Source organism: Pleurodeles waltl, chromosome 7 (assembly GCF_031143425.1).
Source record: "Pleurodeles waltl isolate 20211129_DDA chromosome 7, aPleWal1.hap1.20221129, whole genome shotgun sequence".
NCBI lineage: Eukaryota > Metazoa > Chordata > Amphibia > Caudata > Salamandridae > Pleurodeles > Pleurodeles waltl.
This window is the reverse complement of record NC_090446.1, coordinates 645,658,194-645,685,359: the sequence shown is the minus strand read 5'-3', so window position 1 is coordinate 645,685,359 and position 27,166 is coordinate 645,658,194. Positions and strand designations below refer to the sequence as shown.

Here is a 27,166-nt window from a genome sequence, read left to right as displayed (position 1 = left end):
GCTAACACTGCTGTACTCTAGTACTACCTTAGTGGCATGAGGACTCCAGACACATAGCATTCTGACACTATAGTGGGACCTTTCTTGTGTTTCAGTTTCTTTGTCAACACACTGATATTATGTTTTATCATCCTAATCATTGCAGTACATGCCATTATATCTAGAATGCAGTTGATTCAATAAAAGTATATTGAACCAATTCCTCCTTCTGTGAGTCTTTGCATGTGTGAGACAAAGGTAACTGAGAGAAAAGCATGAGATCTGTTGCACCACGATTTCCCTGAGAAATCAGATAGTTATGCGCACGGCTGCCACAAATCACCACCACCTTCTCGGTACGGGTGAGGTACTGCTAGCTGGCCGGAAGGGTAAGGCTGACAGTTGTCACACGGTGTGAAATTGGACTCAGTTCCTGAAACACTGGTGGTGCTGCCACTCGAATACAGCAGGCTCATTTGCATAATGAGAGCCAACACGACTCTAGAAATAAGACAGGGGTAAAGCGGTTATGTGATTTCAGACGTGCTGCCCATTGGACTGCTTAAGGACAGTTAATCTGGAATGGCCTTACACTGTGCAGTGAACCATCAACCTTGTGCTGTATGAAACATGTTATTGCAGAGGCCAGCATTCATAAACCTTTTGATCTTCATGCACAATACATGCAAGTGCAAACATACAATACACACTTGTGGGAAACAGAAGAACACCAGTTAGTTATCGGAGACAGAACAGACTTACTTGGCGACTAACTGTTAAAAGTTCAGAGCGGATAACCGCAGTTGCTACTTCTGTCAATTTACTCATACCACGGTAAGGAGGCAGTGGCCAGCCTCTACTCTGAGTAGGAGGTGCCTTGCTCACAACCCCTAGAATAGCTCCAGTGGACTCACGAGGGGAAAAAAAAAAAAACAGAATTCTGGAGACCACTGTCCTAAAACTCACATTGGCAGAGCTGAAGTTTCAGTTTTACAGCAGGGCCCAGACTCAAATTCACTGAGCATAATTTGGGGCACAGAGAGGACGTGTATCAGCTTACGTGGGACGAAGCATAGTTGAACAAACAATTAGCAAGGAATTTGCTTCAATAGTAGGCTGCTATAGTCATGGTTTCTCCTTTTGTTATTGATTTATTTCTCAAAAAAGTTTTCAGATAGCACGCACAACCTTCACTACTTCCAAGCAATTAATCAAAGTAGTAAGCGGAGCCCTGTTAGACTCAGTTAATTTCTCAAGATGACACAGTTGCTGGACACAGTTGCTGCACACAGTTGCTACAATTAGGGGCAGACCGACATTCTAACCGCATTCGTGTCCCAGTCACATTTCTCCACCTCGAGCTAACTATGGTAAATGCATGGCAGCAATGTTAGCGTCAGGTGTCCTTGTCCTCCGCTTCATCGGTAGAGGTGGCTTGCTTCAGGGCGGAGGATGAAGAGACCCAAACTCATGCTGACATTACATTATTCTCGAGAGACAATTTAAACGGTATTCCAAGATTACAAACGCGAATCCAATCACGGGTGAGGCCTGTATGTTTTTTTTTTTTTAAAGAGCTTTCCAGGCGCTGCTTTTAAGTGATTAATATTACCCGTCCTTTCATTTTGAAGGTTGTAGTCCAAAACAGAGCTGGAAAGCAAATCTCAGTCAGACACCGCGGAGTGAAAAGGCACGAAAAACAAGATTCTGGCGAGGAGGTCTCCGGAGACGTCAAACTGAGGGATGGGTTCCAGGTCAAACAACAACAGCCAGCCGTAATCCGCCTCCACACTGCTTCCTGTAGTCAGACATCGAGCACAGCGTCAAAGCGGATTGGTTGCACACCCTCTTAGCATTATTTTGACGACAAGCAGACTAATTGCTTGACGATCCAGAGGAAGTTTTACTAAAAATCCACAACTTTTTTTTACCATTAGATTTTCCTTGTAGGATATCTGGGTCAAAGATCATTTCAGGGGGAAAGGTGATGACGAGAGGTGAAGGGAGTTATTACGCTCACTACATAAGAGTTGTTAACTGGTCCAGCGTGACAGTCAGCAAGGCCTAAAGAAATCTGCATAACCTAGACTCGAAAAACTCTGAACCCGACAACCTGTACACCCCAAGTAAATATATGCCAAATTCGATCTACCTTTAGCCAGAAAATTCAGTTGCAAAAAATAGTGATAACATTCTCTCAGAAAAACTATTTTCAGAATACAAAGTTTACCGACCATTGATTTCTTTTCAACTGCCACGGGAACTCACAAAATATTACAAAAACAGTTCTAAATGACGTAGCTGAACACACAATTGAACCGAAGAACTCCCAAATGAGTAGATTGTAACTTAGCGTGTTGCACATAATATAAGACACATCTGCTATGAGGGTTGTCTATCTCCAGCATTGTACAGCAAAAAACACAGACATCACCAAATGAAAAGGTGTGGAATAACTGAATAGATCTGTCACACACTGATGGACAATTTAGAGGACTTTAACATAGTCCATTCATTACAGGTCCCAACTATTTATACAACCTGAGTGCATCTTTACATCTCGCAAAGACACTTCGATAAGGGATGAAAATAGATCTCTCCACTTCTCGCTCCCTCCAACCATACCATCTCAGGACCACAACTTTACACAAAATCTAAGAGTAGACAACCTAGTGCAGAGAACAGCTAAGCAGATTTATATAATATGAAATACCAAAGGCAGAGCTGTTCAAAGCCACCAGCATACTGAAAACCATAACACTGAGACTATCTCTGACAGTTCATAATACAACCTATTGCTACATGCTGCCTCCCATAATATAATAACCACACCTCGGTGGTCATCAGTCACGCATTGGCATGGAAGCACTTCCCACATGGAACCAAAACAAAAAACAACATCTTTCCAACCACACACTCTACACAGTGTAGCACGCTTCCCATGTAGGCAAGCACTTCAAAGCCCTTCATAGATGTAACAAGTACTGATAAAAGCTGCAATAAAATACATGAGCTAGATTTAAACACCAATGAGCAACTGGGGCACCTGACATCATCGATAGATCTAGAACACTGTGCACATCTCAGCATGGGCACAGATCATCCTGCAGCTGTTCGTGGTAGGTGCCCACCATGACAGGCAGAATAATATAGCTCCACTAGGAGTTTCCAACCAGAAAAGGCAGACTGGAACCTGGAACAGCAGTTGCCTCAATCCCACACCAAGAACACGCACATGGCAGAGTAGAGTATACAGCCATTTGAAGCTGAATATCAGTTAAGAGTGAAAAAACATAGCATTATTGCAACAGTATAAATTATATCAACCAGTAGGTCAAAGGAAATCCTGAACTATTGCTTACAACGTGACTAGCCAAAAATATTGAAAAACACACAGTCTCAAGAAGGCACCAAAAAGTTAATGACAGACTTGGAGTCTGAAACCTCCAGACCACAGAGGATGAATCAGTGCATTCACCGAACCACCACAGTTGCACGATCTCTTCATATAGCACAGTTATTCCACACATTTAGATTATGTCCCTCAAGTGATGCACTTCGTCTTCTCTTCAGTCATCATCAAAGTAACCATTACATCTAGTTCAAACAGTTGAATCAGTGGGTACGGTAATCAGGAACTGCCCTATGGAGAAATCCAGCCTTCTTCGTAAACCATGGCAAACAGGCCTGAATTAGGTCACTCAAGTCTCTGAGGCGTATGGCTTCAGTTGGTATGCCTCAAAGTTTGACCTTTCATGATTACTTAGCAACAATATGTGTTCAACACCTCTCCCTCCCAGTCTCCCATTGTCACAATGGTAGATTTAGTAGTCAAGAGCTCGCAATGTGAGCTTTTGTTCTATGAAAGGTGGTAGAATCCCACCCAACCATCCACAGAGTTTGACCAAAACATGTCAGGACTAGGATTTACAAAGTTCACTCCACAAAGTCACTGTCACCGGCTCTTAACATGAAAGAGCATCAACACACAAACCCCACAATAGAAGCCTTGTACTGGCTTCAGGAGGAGTGTAGAGTAGGAATTCACAGTCTTTTGCTTCATTCTCAAGACCCTCTACATAAGAACCCGGCCACCTAGAAGCTGATTCCTTATCAGATGCTAACCATGATTCTCTGATCAGAGCAGAGGCAATAATGAAGTATCAAAAGAATGGAGAATGGCCACTCGGGGAAAGGATTATCAGAAGGCATTCAATACCTGCCTGAAATTGACGGGGTAATACCAGGTTATCACCCACCTGTTATACGACCGGAGTTAGAACAGCTTTGACATAAGGGGCTTAGTCTACAACTCGAATAACAACTGAGAAACACCACTTTTTACACTTTGATTCGTGATCAACCCCAACTACAGGCTTGCAAGAATCAGCCTTCCCACTGGTTCAGTCAGCCTCAGACTCTTCCTGGTTTGGTCAGGACTGCCCTCCAGGAAACATTACAGAGAACCCAAGTGGCCTCATTAACGCATTATTAAAAGCCTTGCTAGAAAAGGAACAGGCAAGATGCTGAAAGACGCACAGAACACATTAAACAAATAAATAACTAATGAACCATAACTGCTTCACTCTCAGTTATGAGCAAAACAAAAAATGATGAGTGGCTTGCTTGGACTAATCTCAATTAGTCAGGGGTGTATCCAGTCATCACTGATTTACTCACCAAACCACCTCAGACATGAACCAGTCACCTGCAATCAGCCTTGGTCCAGCTCAAATAGAATAAGTCCAGACCGAACTGCCAGGCCAAGTCGCCTCGGAATCGAACAACCAACCCCAGACTGGTTTCTGCCTATTTTTGCATAATCAGTAGGGTTCTGCTTGACGCTTGCTTCACAGTGAGCACAGGACCCACATTTGGGCATCTGCTCTCAAACTTAGCACACTGATGAAAATGTTGGGTGGATTGTTTAAATTAATTTCAGCTACAGTTAATTACAGTGGGCTTCGGTACATTTTGTCATTGATTTAGCCCTCCATGCTACCGCGTAAACGTCAATAATAGTATTTTCCTTCAAGCTAAGGGGACCGCAGATAGAAGGTGGGTGGCAAAACACACATTTGTTCATGAATAAGCTGAAAGGTTAATTCATTGCTTGCCATTGGCAACTGATGGCGGCTAACATGCCTGACAATAGTTTAGAACATTCTTTTACATCTGGATCGTGGGAAGCATTCACTTCATACCGTTCCACTGAAATTATAATTAATCTAACACCATCAACACATTACAGCACAAAACCGCAACAAAAAATTAGCATTACACTAAACACAGCTCAGCCATATGTATCGAATTAATACATAAAGACTACGACTTCTGAGACAATGAACCATATACACTGCTCACCATCGCAGGACAGCCGAATCTAAAAAGAGCTGTGATTTCCAAGGAGCAACCTTGAAAATGTCGGGCCCCACAAATAATGATATAAGGCACATATGCAGGAACATCAGAGAATAACTCGTTCTGTGGGATATTACCTGCAACTGGTTTTCCCCTATGGACGTCTCGCCTTTACTTCTGAGGAACATGCAATCTCACAGGAATGGTGGTAAAAACAACAAATTAAATTACCATGTAACTAATTAGGCGAGCGCTTAACACAAGACAGAATTCAACCGTATCAACAGTAGGTGCTTAACTTGTGTACAGATCTAAACCCCAGACAGTTAAGGGACCACACACGATCATGTCACACAATAAATCATGTGTGTGGGACACTCAACTGAGGACTAAGTTATAAAACAAAACACACACGACAGGCAGTGCAGTAGGTGAACATTCTCATTCTTCCAACGCACACACAACTCTAAAGACATACAGCAAATCATGCGGAGAAGCACACTCCACAGACAGAAGAGGTAGGACATGGTGGAAATAGGTAATTGAATTCCATAACACTACTGAGTTCTTCCTATTCCCTCCATGTCTCTCCCGACATAGTGCACATTTTGTTTTACCTATGTACTGAGCAAAAGCTTAGCATCAGGGGAAATGTGCATTGAGTGGTAAAGATGCCCAACGAAATATGCTTGAAACTCGTCCATATGTGAATACACAGCTGAAGCAACATAACATACATGGGAGAATTCACTCAGCACATCAATCATGCACAGAGTTATCAGGCCAGACAATTGAGCGATGCGGCCGGGTGACACACAGAGGCCACCCAGTGAAGAGCCACCGTTGCTCATAGGCAGTAGTGTGAGTGGGAAAGCCTTCCGCAGATTAGGTTTCCAGGTCAGGTGTGAACGCTCTGCACAGCTGGACTAATTTTTTTTTCAAAAGAATAATGACTACTTCGTACATAGATAAATGTCCGAGATCACATCACAATACCGTCCTTACCTGCAAGTCGAAGAACTTGCTGTACCGTCTGTAAATGACTTCAGTGTTGCCACTCGACCACGTAACCCTGATGATGTATACCTATTTGAAGAGGAAAAACAAGGGCAAAAATATTATTCCTGTGAACAATATAGCAAACCTTTGTATCACAATGGCAAAAATGGTGCCTCATCCAAGCCTCCATTTCACAACCATCTCTCATCCTCCCAGTTAAATCCAATCATCCAGGCCTCTGCTTTGCACTATCAGCCAACATCCCACCCACAGAGCCCATTTCACTCTGGAAGTACACCTCAAAGCGCCTTCCTGCCTCTGGCATGGTGCAGTTTGGAGTCAGCATGCAATGTACACACTCACCCAATCCTATTAGGGAACGCCTTTGGCAGAATCTCAGAACATGTTGATTTTGGGTCCCACACAGAATGCACACAGATTGCATTGATGTCAGGCACTGAGCCAGGGTCAAGGACCCTGACCCAATATCATCACACTCCTCAACACATCTTGCTGCAGTGCTAGTGGTGTGATGAGCGTTTCAGACTGGAAAACATCTGGAAGCCACTCCTAATAGGCACCACACCCTCCTGCAAGGAATTCCCCATTTATCACCAGAAGGCTTTGTGAAACTGTGCAGTGTGTTCTTTCTTTTGGCACCAATATGCTTCATTCTGGACATGTCAAAAACACTAACACAATGTAAATGCCCATCCCTGGTTCACCGCTCTCACAAAATTGGCCTCTTTAGTAATATGCTGACCTGCTCTCCCCACATACTTCCTTACTCTCTTCAGGACTCCTGTCACACTTACACTTCCTCAGTACTAATAGTAGGCCTACAGTCCTGAGAAGCAATTGTGAGCCGCTTACACACCGATTCCTGAGTATGCCTGCTTCCAGATCGAGTGAGACATAAGGACACCAAATTCTTCATTGGGTCTATAGGAGAACTTCCTTGTTCCAGGACAACAAAATCAACGATGTTAAAGATCTTGTATAGGTTGCCTTGAAGAACCTCCCTCTGTGCTTCCCCACTAATGATGTTAATGCTGTCATCACCATGCTCAACAAAAGTTTGAACCTCTTGAAGGGACATTGCTCCATGTAAGAGCAAAAGAAAAGAAAGAACCTAAACCTTTGGCTCCATGGTTCTCTAAAGTTCTCTTTGAAGGGAATCTCCAAGATTTAAGAAACAGTAGCAGTAGCCCTTCATCTCTAATGCGGACAAACTAAAAGCCATCAGAAACATTCATATGAGAAAAGTCCGCCACATCTATTGCTGATCAACACTGCCCAAAAATAATAAAAATAAAAAAATCAATGGAAATACTCTTTGAAATAGTTAGGCCAACAACCCCCTATCCTCTTTCAGAGCGGATGATCCTTCTCCCAGGTATGAAGAATTTGTCAAATTCTGTGATCAGAAAGTCAAATCCATTGACCTCTCATTACCACAGCTGCCCAATTCAAAGAAGAAAATGCATTGCACTGGTGAATCCAAGAAGAATTGGCCTCGTTTTGGAAACATTGCAGAAGATAATTTGTTAACAACTATTAAAGTGGCACCCTCTCCCGATTATACTGATGCAATTTCAATTAATTATGCTAATGGCCTGATATACCTCCCAACTTGATCCAAATGAGTTAATCTCTTTCTTGCACCAGTTGCGTTCTCAGACTGCCTTAAATTCGCCAAGTCACCCTTTAATTAATAAGTTCAGTGTAGCATCTGTGAGCTTTTTTTTAATGACGTCTCGAATTAATCCTTTCCAACTATTGTTATTGAAAGTTGTTTTGCTGAGCTGCTTTGACAATCTATCTCCAATGAAAATCATTTATACGACTCTCAATCGGGCTACAGTAAGGAGTGAAGTGCCCTCAGTAGTCGATGCACATCGTATTATTGACTCTGGCAAGTCCTGTTCTTTTGTTTTCTTGGCGTTATTGTTAAGTTACCATACACTGAGGATCCTCAAGGAGCAAATGGGCAATGCTTTCGTAGTCCTCAACTGGTTCATTTCTTACTTCACCAATTGTTCTCAAAAGATGGAACTTGAGAATTGCTTCTCCAGTTAGGTGTTTCGGTGCAAGGCATCTTACAAGACTCTTTAATCTCTATCCAGAACCGCAGGCTGCCCTGCTCGATAAATCTGGAACCATCTATCATCAGTACGCCGATGACACACGGATATGTTACTATAACTCAATAAGGATGTTTATTCCTCGATAAATTACTACAGGCAGTCCAAGAGCAGATGCAGTTTCGTGACACAAAACTCAACTCACTACATAGGGAATCTCTTCTTATCTCACTTTTGAACTCTGCTTTAATTGCCCAATGTTAGATGGAAAACCTGACATCACCAAGGATACCATCTCTCGGAACTTTATTCTGGATGAAAGATTTAACCATCAAATTCAAATAAATAAGATGGCCCATAAGGCACGTTTCCAACAGCGACTTTTGCGAGGGGGATATTAGTTCATCCAAAAACAATATCTCAAAACACTCATCCAGTCTCTTGTGCTGTCTACAACTGATAATGACAACCGTTTGTTGACCGTCACTGGCAGTAAACAGAGTATGCACTGTGCATCAACGTGTATGTTTTGGGTGGTAACCTCGAGATGCTTATGAAAAACATTGCCTGGTGTGTAAAGTTCTGCCACCAATGACAACAAAACAGGGGACTCGGATTATTCCTTTACAGCTATGAGTTGATCATTCACTCCTAATTTTTCTTTCACTGACTGGTACTTTCAGTTGTGTTCTTCTCATCTTAAATGCATAACACTAAGTACCAGAATGCAAGTAAAACGCCAAAACTAGATGAGCAAAACCATGCATGACGCTGGACCACATGGCAGCTTTGCAAAATGTATACATTTCAGAAATCATCTCTTGCTTGCCTGATCTCTACCGTTCATTCCTCCCCGGGACCTCCTAATGCCAATATTGGCATTGTTTCTGCACAACACAATAGATCCAGGTAGCTCTGTCCTCCTATGGTGAGCCATGCCCGTCACCCTGCTGGGTCCATCTGAGCTTCCTATTACTCCGCTAGGGCTTGTATGCTTGTTTGATGAACTACTTGAGTGATAGGACACGCGTGTAACGTATTACTTGTGTGATGCTTTGCCGCAGTGATGCAGGACAGGTTACCTGTGCCACAGCTAGAAATGTTTCAGATTCTCTCCAGTATGAATTAACCGAACAGCACACTGGGAAATCATTTAATTCTAAAGCAACCCAAACTAAGCCGTGAAGCAGCAAGACCACAAGGCAATCACCTAAACGCAAGGGAAGAAGTACTGCGGACCAGCAATACTGCTTAATTACCACATGGAGTGTATAACTCACAACGGATGTCCTACAATTACGTTTAGGGTTTATTCCACTGATCTTAGAACAAGGCATGGATAGATAACAACAATGTAGCGCTTCAACTTGCAGTTATACTTACAGATCACACAGCCACTGGCTTAAGTTTGCGATGTTGAACAAATGCCTAACAACAACCCACTCTGCCGTACAATCTCCCAAGGTCCCATCTATACAGCCCGACAGGAGCACAATTACTTCAGCTACACACAGCCAAGATTAAATCGACACATCTCTTCTGGAACCTAAAGTTCACTAAGACCGCCAAAGTCTCTTTTCCAAAATCAGTGCTCAAACTGACCAAGAGCAGCACACTAGATCACCAAGATACAACTAGCAACTCGCCCAAACTACTATACAACAGGAACCCATTGTTTCTCGACATCTTTAGCAACTAACCCAGGATTGTCTGTAGCAGCAAACTAATCCTTCTCAAATACATGAGAACACACGTAAACACACCACCAGCAACAAACCAGCTCTCACTGCATGCTTGACAACCTTCTAGAGCTGATGAACGGCAGAGACAAACCAAGCACATCTCGACACAACTAACAACCTGTTCCAAAAATGTTAGAACTCATTTCCCTTCAGAAAGCACAGATTTCAAAATGAATTTTACCAAGCACCCGACTAACGGTTCTTCTCCTATTTTCTCATTTTATCAGTCATGATGATGTCAGCAATAAAGCTGTGCCTTGAAAGTGACAACCCAATGATATTACCTACTGGCTCCCTGGTCTGAAAGCGTTCAGTAGAACTTGTAGTGTCTAAACACATATTTCCCTGGGATATCTCATTATCTTGGCACTATGTTCAATTTGCATATGTGCTTTCAAATATGTTTCAGCTTTATGAGAAACACTTCGGAAGATAAGCATGTTTTTACAGCTCAAAGGTTATCGGAATCACCACTAAGCAAATGGTCGAATGTATTGTTCAGGTTTGGTACTGTGGAAGGTGTTGGACCGAGTGTGTTGGAGCAGGGGGCCCATGCCATCTTACAACCGTGCCCACCAGCGACCACCAGCCCTGCTCAGTTGAGAAGGGAGAACAAACAGCTGTGCTTCACGGTGCTATCTCCCAAAACTGAAGCCTCATTTTAAATAATGAGAATGTTTAAGTCATGATTCAAAACCACAGGAAGAATCTTTTTTGGGGAATTCTTAAGACACACAAATATATTGCTCCCATGATTATATAAATAAAACCTGTGTTTCTTTCCTAGCAGTCGCCCGCTTCCTGCAGGAAGGTGTGGGCAGCTACCCTCAGAAGTGGTGACTGGCACAGCTGGACAGGGTGACATGCCTCACGGCACATCTTGGAGGGCCAGGGCAGATGTGCTTTCCAAGGCCTTGTGTAGAGCACCCGATACCTCTCACGTAGTGCCTGGAGACAGCCGGAGAGGGAGCAGCTCAAATGAGTACAGGCAGACGAGGTCTTCAGGGAAGGAGGGATGCTGAGAGCCCCAGAGGAGGGCATTAAGCAAAGGTACATGTATGTATCTCTGCTTCCAACACAGCTGAGCGACTGAGGTGAGGGATGTGATACACCAGGGTAACATGCTTGTTCCCCCGATCCCGAATAGACAGAAAAGACCATCTGAATCTTAGTGCAGTCCAATCATGTAGCATAACAGATGTCCACTGAAATTAGCACGCCAATGATACCGATGCACCATGCACATTCTAAAACAAATAAATTGATAACCATCAGGAAATCTGATCTACTAAGAGTCCACGTATCCTTGAAAAACAACAAAGGCGCCTCCTTGTGCTCCTGCCACAGAAGTGGACACCCTCCATCACACCAACAGGCTTCATATTTGCCGCACAAGTATAGGTGCTGTCCCAACCTGATGGCAGTAATGCTTTACTGTCTGAACTACCAGCTGAGTAGAGAAGCCCATGCAGGTAGGGCACTCAGACGGTGGAAGCACCAGTCAGGTTGACTGGCCATGAAAAAAAAAAGTGGGTGAATGTTGCTGTAGCGTGGCACCTTACACTTTGTCTTATTGGTAGGCACACAGAGCGACACAGTGACAAGAGGAAGTTAGATGATGCTTGTGCAGACCAATTTTCTCTTTCCTCAGACACAACGGAGGGACAGGGATGAGCACATGTCAAGTAACTCTTCCAATATGAAGAAGTAGGAACCAGGGATGAGAGGTAGCTCAAGCTAGAGTGCATCATACCTGTTAATGGCTGTCCCAGCTCTTTTAAGACATTGTTGGTGAGAGGGGCAGCATATCACTGGAGAGGTGGGACCAACATTGAAAGTTGAGTTCAGGAATGAGAAATTCAATCACTCAATTAAACAGGATTTGTAAAGCACGACTAATCACCCTTAAGGGTATGCAGCGCTTGCAGCTCTCAGCAGCTCCTTCGAATAGCCAGGTCTTGAGGGCTCTATGGTATTCCGAACGAGAGGGGATGGTCTGGAGATGTGTGTGGAGGCTGTTCCAGGTTTTTGCTGGTATGTGGAGTAAGGCACGTCCTCCACTTAGGCTTCGGTGGATGCCTGGAGTGCAGGCAAGCGACAGGGGGGCAGAGTACAGTCTTCTTGGAAGTTTGTTATAGTCATGGCTGTCTCTGGCTTCAAGAGTGCAAATGCAAAGATGTGCACCAATTCTACAGAAAAACACGCCCAAAAGGCTTGATACTTAATTGGATTACGAAAGCCAGGCGCTGATAATAAAAAAGCAAAAAACAGGAAGTTATTGCTTTTGCAAGGATATCCTGACTTGGTCGAGGTCATCGTCTTTCACCACAGATTTAGACGCATGGAAAGTCACTCTTGATTGTCAACCCACGTCAATCAACAACTTCTCTTATTGTATTGAGGATAGGTGCCAGCCTCTGTTCGACAGCATCTCATTTGCATCCTGACTGAGGAAAACTGCTTTTCCTGTGTACAAAAATATAGCAACTGAGAAAAGAAAAGTTTTGGTTGTCACTAGCATTAGTGGGTGGAAAAGAAAAGTAACGTTGCATGTTTTTCATATCCCAACATTTGGAACTAAGGGCCTAGCTTCTGAAGCCCCATCTATGGCAATGTCAGCTTTTTCCCCCAACTCTAAGCACACTGGGTACTTTCAAGAAGAGAACGTAGTGAATTTACTAAAAACCGGGATTCAAAGGGTTGGGCAAATCAGAGTATTTTTAGTATTATTCTTGTTGCTGTTTTTTTCTCCTGGGAATTGGGGGTGGGAGTATGTTTATTACAGATCATAAAGTCCAAGTCTAATCTGCTAACATTTGACTGGCTATTTAGTGTATGTATATTAACCTACGAGTAGTCAAGGTGCTGTATAATTGTAGGAAAACATAACAGAATAAAATTATAGAACCAGACATTCCTAACAAGAAGATACGTTTCAGCTTTAGGGTGATTTCCATGTAACAAGGTCACAATACCATCCCCTGCAGACTTGAGGAAGAATTCTGTTTTGGGGTAGGAATAGTAGCTCACACATTCAAGAGATTCAAGTTATAGGCAACTCGAAAAGGGTAAAAAATGTAAGGGGTATAGTTTACACCTGGACTCCGAGGTCAAACTCCATTCAGACATGACCATCACACTTCTGTTAAACGTTAGTTGTGACAAGAGACAGCGCGATGCAGAATGGTAATCGAGAAGGCTGTGGAAAAATGCCCACACTGTTCAATGTGGAAATGGGCTTTACACTCTTCGACATATTGCATGAATGAAACTTTTCCTACTCATTTCTGCATGGTTTACCCCAGTATTTCACCCCAAAGCTCCCCCCACTTCTAGCAGTGGCAGTCTCCTAGTGACATAACCCTAGCATGTAATACTCCTCGCACCTTACATTTCCGATGAAAGTATCTTCTGTAATCAAACCTTTAGAATGCACAGGCAACGCTTTGTGAATGTCTGAGGAGTGATGCTGTAGATGCATTAGGGTTTGCATTAGGGCATCAGCTGTGTGACTCTGCCTGGAGAGTGTCTTTACTTCTAAACACATATTTGTTTGGGTCAATAGATGGACCTCCAACCATTGAGACTGTAACCCTACTGACTAATATTTTTACATCAACTATGAACATTTGTGTGGAGCCATATATTTTAACTATTCTCAGCCTACAATCATACATTTATTATTTTAATAGTTGTATTAGGTAACACACCATCAATTTCTTAATAGTTTTTCCGAAACACATACACTCTTGATATACAAAAAATACATTTTTTATACAGGTAATTCCAAGTGAAAAAATCCAAAGGCAGATCTCCCATCATTTACAGCAAATCCCTCATGAATTATCACTAGGCTTCTGTGATGTCCAATCAAATAGTCTTGTGCTGTGTTTATTCCTTTACATTCTAATATTTTAAACTCGACCATCAGAATTACAGCCAACACGTTTTGCAAGTTTTGAGTGTCATCTTTTTGAACTGCATCTTCAGTGCAGAGAGATGACATGGTTGGTTATTATTCAAGATGTTAACCAGGTCTCCAGTCAATATTCCAGCAGATTAATTCACGATCAATATCTCTCTAACTGCTGACATTTTATAGGATAAGGTCACACGTTCAAATTGGTCATTTTGCCTTCACAATTTTTTGCGGTAAGATAACCTTAATAATCTATTTGGGTTATCAGTTATAATCATGAAGAGAAGTTACTGCAATCTACTTTCCATCCGAGCCTATTCAATCTTTTATCAGAAAACCATCACATCTTCCATATGGCATTGAGAGCCTCGATCAGGATAAGGTTCCTCATCCAACAAAAGCATTCAAAAGTGACAAGTAGCGGGGAGTGTGTTTGTTTACAAAGTATAGTAATCAAACTAAATCTCCAGCAGATGGTTGCATGGTCCAGATGTAATATGGATTACGCACTAGGCAAAATAGTCCATCCTGGTTCAAAACGTCCAGGTTTTTGTTAAAAGAAATTGATTTGCAAGAGTGTAAGTAATTTGTGTCAATAAGTTCTGCACAGTAGAAAGTGGCCAAACAGACTGTGTAGGACGCATGGTAGTTTGGTGGTTATGAAGAGGAAATTTAATAGGCAGCTTCGAAATGATGAGAGGTTTTTGTGTTAACTGACTTGGTCATTTGGGGAGTAGCTGTGGGTTTGAGTGCGTCAGAGTTCGCAATGTCAGTAGTCCAAATAGTCATGAAGCAGTACACAAGTATCAGATTATAACAGCAGTAGCCTCACTTGGCCTGTTCAATTCATAATGTTAAATTCAGCCATGAAGCATTTGGCGGAGGAGTGAGCACAGTAAGGGTGACTATAAAAACAAGCATTGGCAAAGCCAAAAGCTCTCCCTGTGCAAGAGCCATTGACTTTGCCAATGTGTTTTAGCCAAGCCAAGCTGGCTGCTGGTCAGCATGGCTAAAAGTTAGTAGCATGGAGACGAGTGGTGTGGAGAGTTGTAGAGCGGAATGCATACAGTGGAGTATAGTATTGCAGAGCGGAGTGACAGGGAATATTGTTTATTGGAGTGCATAGTGTGGAGTCGCATACAGTGGCATGCATTGGGTGGTATACGGTAGAGTGGACTGGTATACAGTGCATTAGGATGGAGTGCTGCAGAGTATAGTGGTATTGAGTGCAGTAGCACTGAATTCAGCAGTGCACAATGTAGCATTGTAGAGTGCCACAGAGGGCAGTGCCACAGAGTAGAGTGGCGTAGAGAGCAGAGGTGTAGAGTGGTGTAGAGCACGATAGAGTATTGTGCCATAAAGTGCTGTGGCATAGAGTGAAATAGATCAGAGTAGAGTGGCGTATAGTGCTGTGGCATAGAGTGCAGTTGCGTAGAGGTCATTGCCTTAGAGTGTAGTGGTTAGGAGTAGAGTAGCGTTGAGTGCAGTGGCATACAGTGGAGTGGTGCAGAATGGAGTAGAGTAGAGTGCAGTGGTGTAGAGTGGATTTTTTCAGAGTGCAGTGGTGTAGAGTAGATTTTTTCAGAGTGGAGTGGAGTGGCATAGAGTGGAGAGGTGTTGGGCAGCAGTTCCCAACCTTTTGACTTCTGTGGACCCCATCTTTATCATTACTGGAACCCAGGGACCCCCTCTGAACCATAATTCGAATTTAGGGACCCCCCACTGAGTCATTACTGAAAACTGGGGACCTAATATGATAACATTATTTAATTTTCTAAGCAGTTGTAGATTCCCTGAGGAGGATTCGCAAACCACCTGTGTCCCCGGACCAGAGGTTGTGAACCACTGGTGTAGGGTATAGTGCATTTGCATAGAGTGGCATAAAGTATAGTGGCATAGAGTATAATGGCGTAGAATAAGTGGTGTAGAGTACACTGGCCTAGACTGCAGTGGTGCAGAGTAGATTAGAGCAGCGTACAGTGGATTGGCGCAGATTGTAGAGGCAGAGAGTTGAGTGTGGCAGAGTAAAGTGCATTGGCATAAAATGCAGTGCTGCACAATGGCTTGGAGTACAGTGGTGTAAAGTGGAGTTGTGCAGAGTAGATTGATGTGGCACTAGACTAGAGTGGGAAGAGTGCTGTGGTGTATAGTAGAGTGGGGAAGAGTGCATTGGCATAGAGTAGAGTGGTACAGGGTAGAGTAGAGAGGAATAGTGTGAAGTTGGGTAGTGTGCAGTGGCATAGAGAGGAGTGGTGCAGGGTGGGGTGGTGTAAAGTGAAGTTGTGCAGGGTAACTGTAGTGGTGGAGGGGGAACTATTCATGGTTTGGTGGAACACTGCCATTACAGACAACACACTTACATTTGGAATGGCCATTACCTTTGCATCAACATACAGTTTTACTAATAAAATTATAAAGTGCACAGGCAAAAATGTGTGGAAATTGCATCACCTAGTTTAATGATTTATTTTTGATCTTATTAAAGTATTTGTTTCAAACACACTTCAGAAATAACAAAAAAAGCGCTTCATTTGTACCTTGATAATTCTGATGTATTCTGAAATACTTTCACGGTTCATTTAAACATTGTTGTGTCCTAGAAAGTAACTATTATCCCCCAGTATACAGCAAGACTTATCACATAAATCCTCTCAATTTGAAATCAGAGAAAGAAAAGTAAACAAGTTCCCTTGGAAGACAGCGCCTGACATTTGACCTCGGTCTTTGAATGCACAGCAAATCTGACCAGGTAAGAACAACATTTAAGGGTCTTCTAACAGAAAGTGAGTTTGTGGGAGGATGCAGAAAATACAGTTTAGGCAACAGGAGGAACGAACTGAACCTAGAGAGCCTAATGCAAAATAAAGCCAGCAACCAGAAAGCCAGGATGTGTGAGTTACAAACCACGGAGCCAATGATAGTCAATGAGCTGAATGCATTCCTAGGTCAACTTTCTAAAAGACCCTAAGATCGTTTTACCAAACCAGATGGCTGCACTGCCTGGTAGACTATGACCTAAAAAAGAATCTTAAAAGGTAAAGGGAAGGTAGCATGTAGTGCATGCAAGTTCTGCTGTCGGGAGAAAATTGAGGTAAGTAAATTTGCAGATGCGGCCATTGGTAAGAAATTATCAGAGGTTATCAGTATTTCATGACCAGAGATAAGGCGGTCACATTAGGTGGCTACCTTGATTTAATTCCTGCATTTGGTACACAGTCCCTGCAAATTTATTAGAGAGGTAATGAGTAGCTGTGAAAAGCATCTGGTTCTGAAATTCATTATATACCATTCCTCCAGTCTTCCAACAAGAGATTTCCAGGTTAATCCACCACTGTTCCTCTCAAATAGGCTTATGTGGATTTCAAGAGGACTTCTACAGAGGAACACGTAACTGTGGTAACTATGCTGCTTGTTAAAATCCTTCCTCCAGGGCAAAAGTGGCATCTCATGACTTAGTTCTTAATATAAGCAGTACACTCCTTTAAATGTGCACCACCAATATTCTGATAAACTGGACAGCCCTATTGTAAATTATTCTAGTTTTGCACTGTCCCCTACTTACAGAAAATATGAAACTTGGACTCTTGTAAATTTAACTCCAACCTGGCCGCCTCCCAGGGTAGTTTAATATGACCCAAGTGGCGAGACTGCTGAAACAGGGTTTGACTACTACTTACCTGAATTCTCTAGCACAGTAAGGAAGTATGGAGATCTATTCAAAACAAAAGCCTGTGAAGACAGATTTATCCTAATTGAAAAGATACACAAACATTTCTGTAAATAGACAATTAAAGATCCAAGAAACACACCAAAATGCACATTCAAAAGAATTTGGCAGACGCCAAGTGCTACTGAATATAGACAACATTCACAGAAATTTCAGTGCCCACCTCAGCAAAAGTGATAGTAAAAATCCAGTGGATTGACAGGCCACTTGCTTCAGCATCAATGTTGACATCTGTGATGCAAATTGCAGGTGTGGCCCTACTTTGGTTCTGAACAATCAAGGTAATAAACAGATTGCTATAGATAGGGGAAATGCACAGACAAAATGAGAGCAGAGAGAGACAAAAATGCCCAGATAACTGTTGCACAGTCCCCAATTGGAAGAATGAGGGCCTGGTCATGGTGATGCCACTGTATTTTCCCCTCAGAGTGACCTGGGCCGATGGTGTGGTCCACGTCACTGCCATTTGGTGATTCAACAGACTATACCTAAGTAACTTAAGGCCAAGTGGAGTTTACAGTTCAGTAGTTTCCAACAGCACACGTCACAGGAAATGCCTCTCCTACACGGCTGTTCTTAGACATCTCCACACCCATCCCTCACAGGTGTTACCACTCAGGAGATTCCGATAACAAAAGGAAGCTGGGCGTACTGCCATCACTTTGCTCCTGAGAGTAAACATTAATGCTTAAGTGGAGTAAGGTGCAAGCAATCAAAGCAATTATCCAATCCACAGCACCCTAACTCTCTCCCGTGTGGAGTGCCTGCTAGGAGAAGTATTTGAAATCTCTGCAAAGTCTCCAAAACAAGGCACTATGGACAGCAGCAGGTGGTCTTTGCTTCATGCAGACAGCAGACTTCCACCGCATTCTAGGTGTTGAGATTCTGGACTACCACCTCCACAAACTGTACGAAAAGTTCTACACAGGACATGATCAAAAAGAAAAAACAATTGACCAAGAAACTTGACATTTCTCTAAACTCCTTGTGACCTTTATCTGCAACCCTTCACAGCGCTGTCCAAACTGGAATGGCATGGGCAGCAAAAAAACGATGGATTTAGGCCCAGATCTCTGTACTGGGGGTGAATGTTTGACATTGTTCAGCATTCCGTCCACCACTTGTTCTTTTTGAACCAATTACCTGTGTCAGCATTTCACAGATCAACAAAAACACAAAACTGAAACTAAAGAAACAATTCAAAGAGAATATATAGTGATGAGGCTCAAGCCACCGTTTCCAACCCCATCTTTATCTGATCAAATCTTACAGCGCTCACAGCAGCTTTACCGCACAATGATGGGGCTGCATCATTCCTGACTAGCACCACATAGAATACTTCAGGTTTCGATAGTCCTTTTTATTAAACCACACCATTCCACACTCAAGACTGTTGTTTATTCTGCTGTTATGGGCCAGTGATGCATCTTGAAGGGGGTGTGTGAGGCGTCATGCCACTCTAATGAATGCATTGTTTTAGGTCTGTAGAGTGCCCAATAATCAGGTTGTAGCAGTGTGTGTGTTTCAGTGAAATCACAGCCCTCCCTGCAAAGATGACTGCCCAGAACAATGGAAGCATTCCTTCTCAAATCCACCAGCACTGGGTGGCAACAGCAAATGGTGCTTTAGTAGCCGCTGTACCCAGTGGCTCTGTAAACTGCTAACACCTAGAAATCTTTTACATTTAACACTGCATTTAAACTGCAAGCCAAACTGTTCTCAGTTGTTTATTTTTTGCTCAGCTACTAAAATCTAGGCTGATAAACACACAGGGCCCAGTTCATAAACATATTTTCTTCCATAAACGTTTCATCTACTGCACGAAATACCTCCACTCATCCCTGCCAGGAACTCGCCCATATATTTCAGGCAAGCATAAATAGTTTTGCTACTCTAGATTTCGCTGTCACAAATGCACAGAAATCCACAGCAGTAAATACCACACAAAAGGTCGGAAGTGGGTGTGGGGTCAGGAGGCGTGGTTAGCCTTGTCACACTGGGAACGGCACAAAAGGAATAAGAACCCCTGGGAGCTGTCACATGGTATTTCCATTAGAGTACATGTAAAGCATCACCTGGTGCAGCTTTCAAGGCATACTATTAAAAAGTAAATCTGCACCCTAACGTAGCATTTTATGGGAGCAGATTTACAACAGTCACTGTGGACAGGCCCTTCAATATCTATTTAAACTTAAGGTTATGGTAACTGGTGGGAGTCAGGGGGGGTTATATTTCAATTGTGCCCTGTTCAGAAACGCATCTGTATAAAAAAATATGTATAATGTTAAAACTAACTATTGTACTCTAGTATGTAGTTATACCTCGTTGTTATACCTCACCTTCTCATCGTAGTCTATTGTTTATAAAGTGATTTCATTAGGACCGCCTTAAAACAGTTTTCACGGTGTATCCGAAATATGCGATGTTCCAGCTAAGATAACAAGCACTGGCAAAGTCAATAGGTTGCGCCTTCATAATGAGAATGCCAGGTTACTGACTTTGCCAATTCTGGTCTGTAAAGCATTGTTTACAGAAAAAATCAAAACACTGGAGGAAAAGCACATATATCTCAATGAATTTCTAAACTGTTCAATTAATTTAACATGTGTAATCTTTATTAGTGGCATATCTATATCTAAACATGCGCATGCCACTTAGTCCTCTGTAGTAGCCACAGAAGCAGATTTATGGGCCTCCAGGAGAAGGGCAATCTCATTTTCAGTCATGCTAATTACACGTTCTGCCTTAAACACCATTTGAGTGGGTACCTCGCCCATCCCCTCCCACTTTTAATCAACCAAAAGCCTTTTTCTGCCAATGTTTGTGAGAATTATGTGGAATTCAGGACATAAAACAAAATAATCCTAAAAGCCTGCTCTTTAGTCATGGTCTGGTGCAAACATACCTGTTGCTGCACTTCTAGAGAGATGCTCGGAAGGGTGGGGAGCACCACAGAGCACCCGGAGCAGGCATTTGAGTGGGAAAGCACCATCAAAGTGAGAGAGCAAGAAAACATGTGCTCTCTATGCAGTGCTGATTGAAAAAAATATGAACAGTGGGAGGATATACGTTAGCCAGTCAAAAAGGATGGTAAAGAGGCTGTGCTTTGGGAAAGAAGAGTGGATGCTGGGAAAACACAAGAAGGGGAAGGGAAGCCACTGAATAAGAAGCAAGCAAATGTAAATGACAATAAAGCCAACTAATGGTAAACTGCTGACGGGCTGTAAACTCACTACGTTTTCGGTTTGAGCCACAAGAGGCTTTCACATGCACACAGCTGGAAGTAGCTGGCAGAAGAGGTCTGGAAATGTTCTCTGCAACCTACTTTGGTGCTTGCTCTTCGGAGATCACATGACATGAAATACATAATATCAACTAAACGTAAAAATATCATGAAACTTCAGGAGAAAAATAAATACATGTTTGTACAGCAGCTGGATTAACCCATCAAGTTATTTTAGGGTAGTGGAACACATAACGTGCTTACTGTACACAGATCACTGGAATCAGCAAACAGAGGAGTAGCTTCAGGAGGTGTGTGACACCCCTCTAATAAATGTATTTTGTGATAAATAGTTGGTTGCAGGTGCTTTCAGTCCAGTGTGTGAGGTGTCTGTCAGATTCTACCTCTAATTGTTACACACACAGACAAAAACACACACACACACACAATTTCTCTCTCTCTTCATTTGATTTGGCACGACTTCAAAAATGTTAGTTATTCACAAAATAATGTGTTTTCTCTTCTGTACTATCCCTACCAATCCGTATTTCTCTTCCTTTCCGCTGCCTCTTAAGCCATTCTTGTGCGCTTTTAGTATTTTATAATCTATTTTAACATTATGTACCAGCGTGACTGTTGGTAAATCTGGAGCGGACGCCCCTCCCTTCCCTCCCCCCCCCCCCCCACCGACCCAACCTTACTGACCAAGCTACAGGTGACGAGGTGACATCCTTCTTTGCCGTAGTCATACCACTCGTCACTCTCCTTTTTTCAGGTACACAATAGTAGTTGTTGGGATATTTGAGACAAGTCTCCAAACCTCATATAAAAAGATGCACCCCTGACTCTTGTTTTCTGTCAGCGACAAAGGCCTTTGCTCACCCACGTGACATGCGTACTCTACACAAGAAAGTGTCACTTTGGTAGGAAGCAAACACTACTCCCTTGTGATTCGTGTGAAATTGTCACATACTTTGGGTCACCACTGCATAGCGGGGGCCCTGGGGCCTAATTCAAGCAATGAAAACGGCCTACCTGACCCCCATTAGGTAGTAAAATATACCTGCACAGTGGCGTGGTGGGCCCCTCACCCCGACTCTGGTGCTGTTTCACCCACTCTACTTGTAACAGCTATGTCCCCAGGGCCAGAGCTACCCACTAGCAGGACCACTGGAATTATGTGGCAGAGGAGGGATACTTACACAGCGTGGTTAAGTAAATAAAAGCAAGTTATGCGTTGTAAAGAGGCACATTTTGTAATAACATTACTTCGTTATTCTGTAATTTTTTCACTTGTTAACCCTGTCTGGGCATTGGCTGCACCTCATTTGTATCAGTTTAATAACGAAATGCAGCAAGAAGCAACAGCAAGGTGACCAATCACCTTTGCAATCCACCACGCTGCCACACGTCGCTGCGTTTCTAGTAACTCTGGAGCCGTTTGCACTTGTAACATTTGTTTTAATCTGCAGATTATACCACAGACGATGGATTATGTGGCAAATGCGGCATATTCATAACTATGCGAAAAACACAGCTGCACAATTGCATAATTCCAGGGTCCCCGCACATGAGGCAACACAGGCCTGCTCCTTAAAGCCGGCCAGCAGGGGTGCCATCATAGAGGGCAGAATGGATTTTATGCACGAGGGACTGAACTGTGGAGATCCGGAGTGAAGTGGAACTCCATCCAGATAGTCCAATGCAATCACCAGCCGTGGACGCGCCGTCACCACCGGTTTTATGACGATAACAGATACAGTGGGGGAGGGCAAAAGAGGCTCAAAGTAATCGATGAGCTGGTCGGGGATCACGGACCTGCCTCCTTATGCTTCAGCCCTCGCCTCTCTGCAGCGCGCGCCGCAGGCTCCCTGGAGCTCTCTCGAGACAGGCCTAACCCTCTGTCCTTCCCTTACACCTAGCCTGCCTCGGAAAAGTGCAGCTTTTCCAGATTTCACATGACAAATCACTTCTCTCGCACAAAGCGGAGGGGAAAAAACTAACTTGGACCACATTGCAGAAATGACGCCAACACAAAAAAACTGCTGACTTTTCAAGCCCTGCACACCCAGCTAACCTTGGCTCATTGGACAGCATACTTTCCAAGCCCAGATGTACTGGTCCACAGGGAAATTGGGATGTTTTCCAAAAGGCCAGAACTCTAAAAGGCGGGGTGTGCTGGAGAAGACGATGACGAACATGAGCATGAGTGACTCTTACCCAGCCCGTCCCGCCCGTCAGAAAATCTGCCATTTTCTTCAAAATATGCCTCTGGCCCAAGACACTCACGCGAGCGGGAGAGCGAGAGTGAAAACATCTGCATTCTTTGGCAGAAATCCTTGGCGCTTGTGGTAACAACATCCAAAACGAGGACAGGCGTAGGAGGTAAAAAAAACACAGGCTGTCAGAGCTTGAGAACAGGCACATGAGGGTCATATAGTGACTGGGGCATGTCTGAGGGCGAGCTACCAAGACAAAAGCGGAGAAACCTTTGTGGAGGACGCCTTGGAGCAGTCGTCCGCACTGAACCAGTTAAGGCGTCCATGTGACTACCAAACAAGCCGAGTTGGTGCCCCGGAGTGGGGAGTCTGCCAGGTCAGTTCTTCGAGCACACAATAAGTGATCTTTGGCATCTTGGGAAGCACGTGCACCTTTCAAGCATTTCTGGGTAGCCCGAGGCTCACTCTCATTGACTGCTTTTCCTTTGCCCTAGCGCCACTTTAGCACACCACTTGGGGCTGTAACATAAACAATGGGCACTGGTGCAATAACTAGTAAGCCCACTGCCGTTTGCACTTTTGTGGCTTAGTTTCTGTCATTTATTTATACATATACTCAGGTTTTAAGTGGAATGAAAAAAGTGGGGGTGTCTATAAAAGCGTTGTGGCCTATGTAATTATGGCTTCAACACAAACAATTTCTGTGATTCCCTTAGCGTACCACCAGACCAGTATTTTGGTGGTTTTATCTGCTTTCTCATCTAGCATCCAGATATAGAACACAACAACTGACCCTCACCTAAAACCAGCCCTAACTATTGGCTTTGTCAATGGAAGATAGCTGTGCAAACTGCAAAGAGGCCACGGGCAGGCGGACCATGAAGGAATGATGAAATGTTCTTGGGACGCGCAGGATCTCCATTCTTTGCCAGTGCCATCAGCTCTTCGTCGGTGCTGGGTTCCTGGCCAGTGCCAGCAGTTTCCTCTGCTGATACAGAGACACAGACAGCCCTCAGTAAACACACCAGCCTCTCGCAATGCTGTGTGGAAATCCTGCTGAGTAGATGCCCGTAGAGGAGTTGATGAGGCTCTTTTCCTGTTCTTCGTGGTGGTGTGCTGCACTGTTAACTAAAGGTGCCATCATCAACACGTGATTACTTTCCTTTCAATCTGGGCTGGGTTTGCCATATTGACATAGTTTGCACTGCAGGCAATTCATGTCTTTTCAATAGTGTGTCTCTGGGCTTGAGGCAGGTACGGCATATCTCATCTCCAAATGGAGCAGCAGATACAATGATGCAGTTTATTACTTAATGTGCTGAGGGATACATTTAGGTTTTACCATAGTGTTTTGTAAACATTTTGAATGTATCTGTATTCACGTTTAATTATGTCCGGTATGAATATTTATGCTGAGCAACAATTAATGGGGTATGAAAAATGTGGTCTATAGGTGACAAACGGCATATACCAGTTCAACTTTAATATTGCCTTTCTAATTGACAATTTCTTTTGGAGCAGAGTTTATAATAATAATGAATAAGTACTTGGGGACATTATATGTTTGGTTGCCTACTACTGAACGCATATCTTCTGACTCTGCCTTGCCTGACTCCACCTCCACAGTGTCCCTATTTTAGAGTTCCCATAGTTATTGTTTTTCCAATTCCAGCACTGCCATGTATTTTAACCAGATTTTTTGACCCACTGACAGGCACTGGAAGAAACTCCGTCTGTTGTCAGTCTGAACTCTAGAGCAACCATGGGCCGTTGTAAACCCTTAGAAGCAACCCAGTTCAAAGTATGCACCATACAGAAGTAAAATTCTACACAACATTCTAGAAATAACTACTCAATCTTGAACTCCCTAAGAGTTTTAAACAAGTAAAATATAATAAGAAACTAAACGCTTACATGGATTACCTTAATGCTTTTAACATTCATTGTTCAGAAAATCAATCAGTGTTTTGCCAGTTAGATTAGGGACATGAATACATGGTCCAATATGGACCAGTTTCAATGTGGATTTTTAATTACTACCGGGTCTGAGACTGTGGAGATAGGAAACAGAACCTTGACTCCATTTTGTGAGGAGTCTCCATTTTGTGCCACTCAACCAAATGAGCCAGCAGAGGTCAAACCTATAAAGTTTATGCTGCGCCCTGAGTACACCAGGTCAAACCTATAAAGTTTATGCTGTGCCCTGAGTACACCAGGTCAAACCTATAAAGTTTATGCTGCGCCCTGAGTATCAGTACATAGATAGTCACAACAAACAGCTCCAAGAAGCAGAGCGGGTTATCTTGTCTAGAAGAAGCAAAGCACCCCCAACTCAGGGAATGTAGGGCGTCAGGTACAAAAAAAGACAGAGGCTGAGAGAGAACTCTGTGACTAACAGATGGGCTTGCCGGATTGTAACATATGCGTGAGCTATTTGTATTCAGTGCCCATTGAAGTGTATAAATATTGAATGGAGTCAGATTATCTTTGAGACTCTCCCTTGTACGTGACTTTGCATGCAGCACTACAGTGGGTCTCAGGGCCATGAAATAAAGTTTATGCTGAGAGCTCTAGATGGAAGGCTGTGATAATTTCTAAGGGGATGGAGGGGGTGGAATTGTACTGAGTGGACATGACCCAGACAGACCCATCTCACTTGAATCTCTGCATATAGCCATTACCATGCGCACGACCTCTGTCGTCATCGTACAGTATATTGAATGAGAAAAGGAAAAACACTTTTTGCTCTATTCTTAACTAGAACAACATCATAAAATGTGCGCCAACTGCTGAGAAATGTAATATTCCCATCTGCGCTATTTACAACAGAGGGTACGTGCAAAAGGTGCTGATTAAGCATATAAATGACAAAAACAAAACGGCAATAATTGTTGTTCACACCTCTCTTTGTGCAAACACTGTTCATAATACAGTCCCATGGGTCCATGTTACTTAAGTGTGCCAGTGATAGAGAAGGGACCACAGACTATATTTTTTACAGTGCTTTCTGCAATCGAGACAATACAGGTGCACATTAAGAACCAGCATGAAACACTAGTGAATCCCTCATGGTCAGGAGGCTGTGATCCCTTGCAAGTAGGAACCTTCTTGGCCCTAGTGCCTGCAGCATATTAATGACAGGCACAGGGGGCAAGCAAGTTGGCTGGAGAAACACCGACTGTGCTGTGCGCCACATGGAAAGCGATACAATTTTAGAACACCCCCCCAAGGCTGCTACGTGGGAGGAACGATCGCTCCACTACCACCCTGGTACCTCCAGGAACCCTCCCACTTACTGGTGGGGGCTTTTAAGGGGGGTGGGGGTTAATCACTGGTTTCTCTTTGAAATAAGGACAGTTTCTGCATTTAAAGAGCGACCCACAGATTGGAACCACGTGTCAGTCTTTCAGTAATGCACTCTTCCTGGAGCAGTTATCCACGCTGGTGTCTACAGTGGGTAGAAAGGCAATTTGTTTGAATATGGGACACTGCCTTGTTGAGGGTGTGCACTGCACAGACCAAGAAGAGTGCCATTTTACACAATATGGCTGGTGGGCCCCGTCCTATTAGGTGAAATGGCACAGTGTCCCCTCATTGGGTTTACGCGCCAGGGATAGCGTGCCATATTACAAGCAAAGCTGCACATGCGCCGAGGACTGCGCAACACTGAAAGAAGGTCCAGTGGTCTGAAATTGCCGATCCAGCTTTCAGTGGAGAGGGCACAGCAAGACGTTCAGGAGGTGACGGGATATCCCTGCAGGCGAGTCCAGTGCGCCGCCACCTTCCTGTGAGGGTTCCTATGGGAGACCTGGGGGCCATAGATTTCCTTCATAGAGGTGCCTTGTGGGAGGGGGCACATAACCGTGTACCACTTTCAAGGTACACTAACTGTACTTCCTGCAGTAAGTGCAAC

The 27,166-nt window shown here is 43.5% G+C and overlaps 1 protein-coding gene across 2 annotated transcripts in view; it reads right to left on the bottom strand.

The window, feature by feature from the left end:
- SH3PXD2B (SH3 and PX domains 2B) overlaps window positions 1-27,166 on the bottom strand; it is a 291,253-nt gene that overhangs the window by 210,870 nt on the left and 53,217 nt on the right. For both annotated transcript variants that reach the window (XM_069244643.1, XM_069244644.1), the window contains exon 2: window positions 6,346-6,426. In XM_069244643.1, the coding sequence (XP_069100744.1) occupies window positions 6,346-6,426 (81 nt within the window). The remainder of the gene's footprint in view (window positions 1-6,345; window positions 6,427-27,166) is intronic.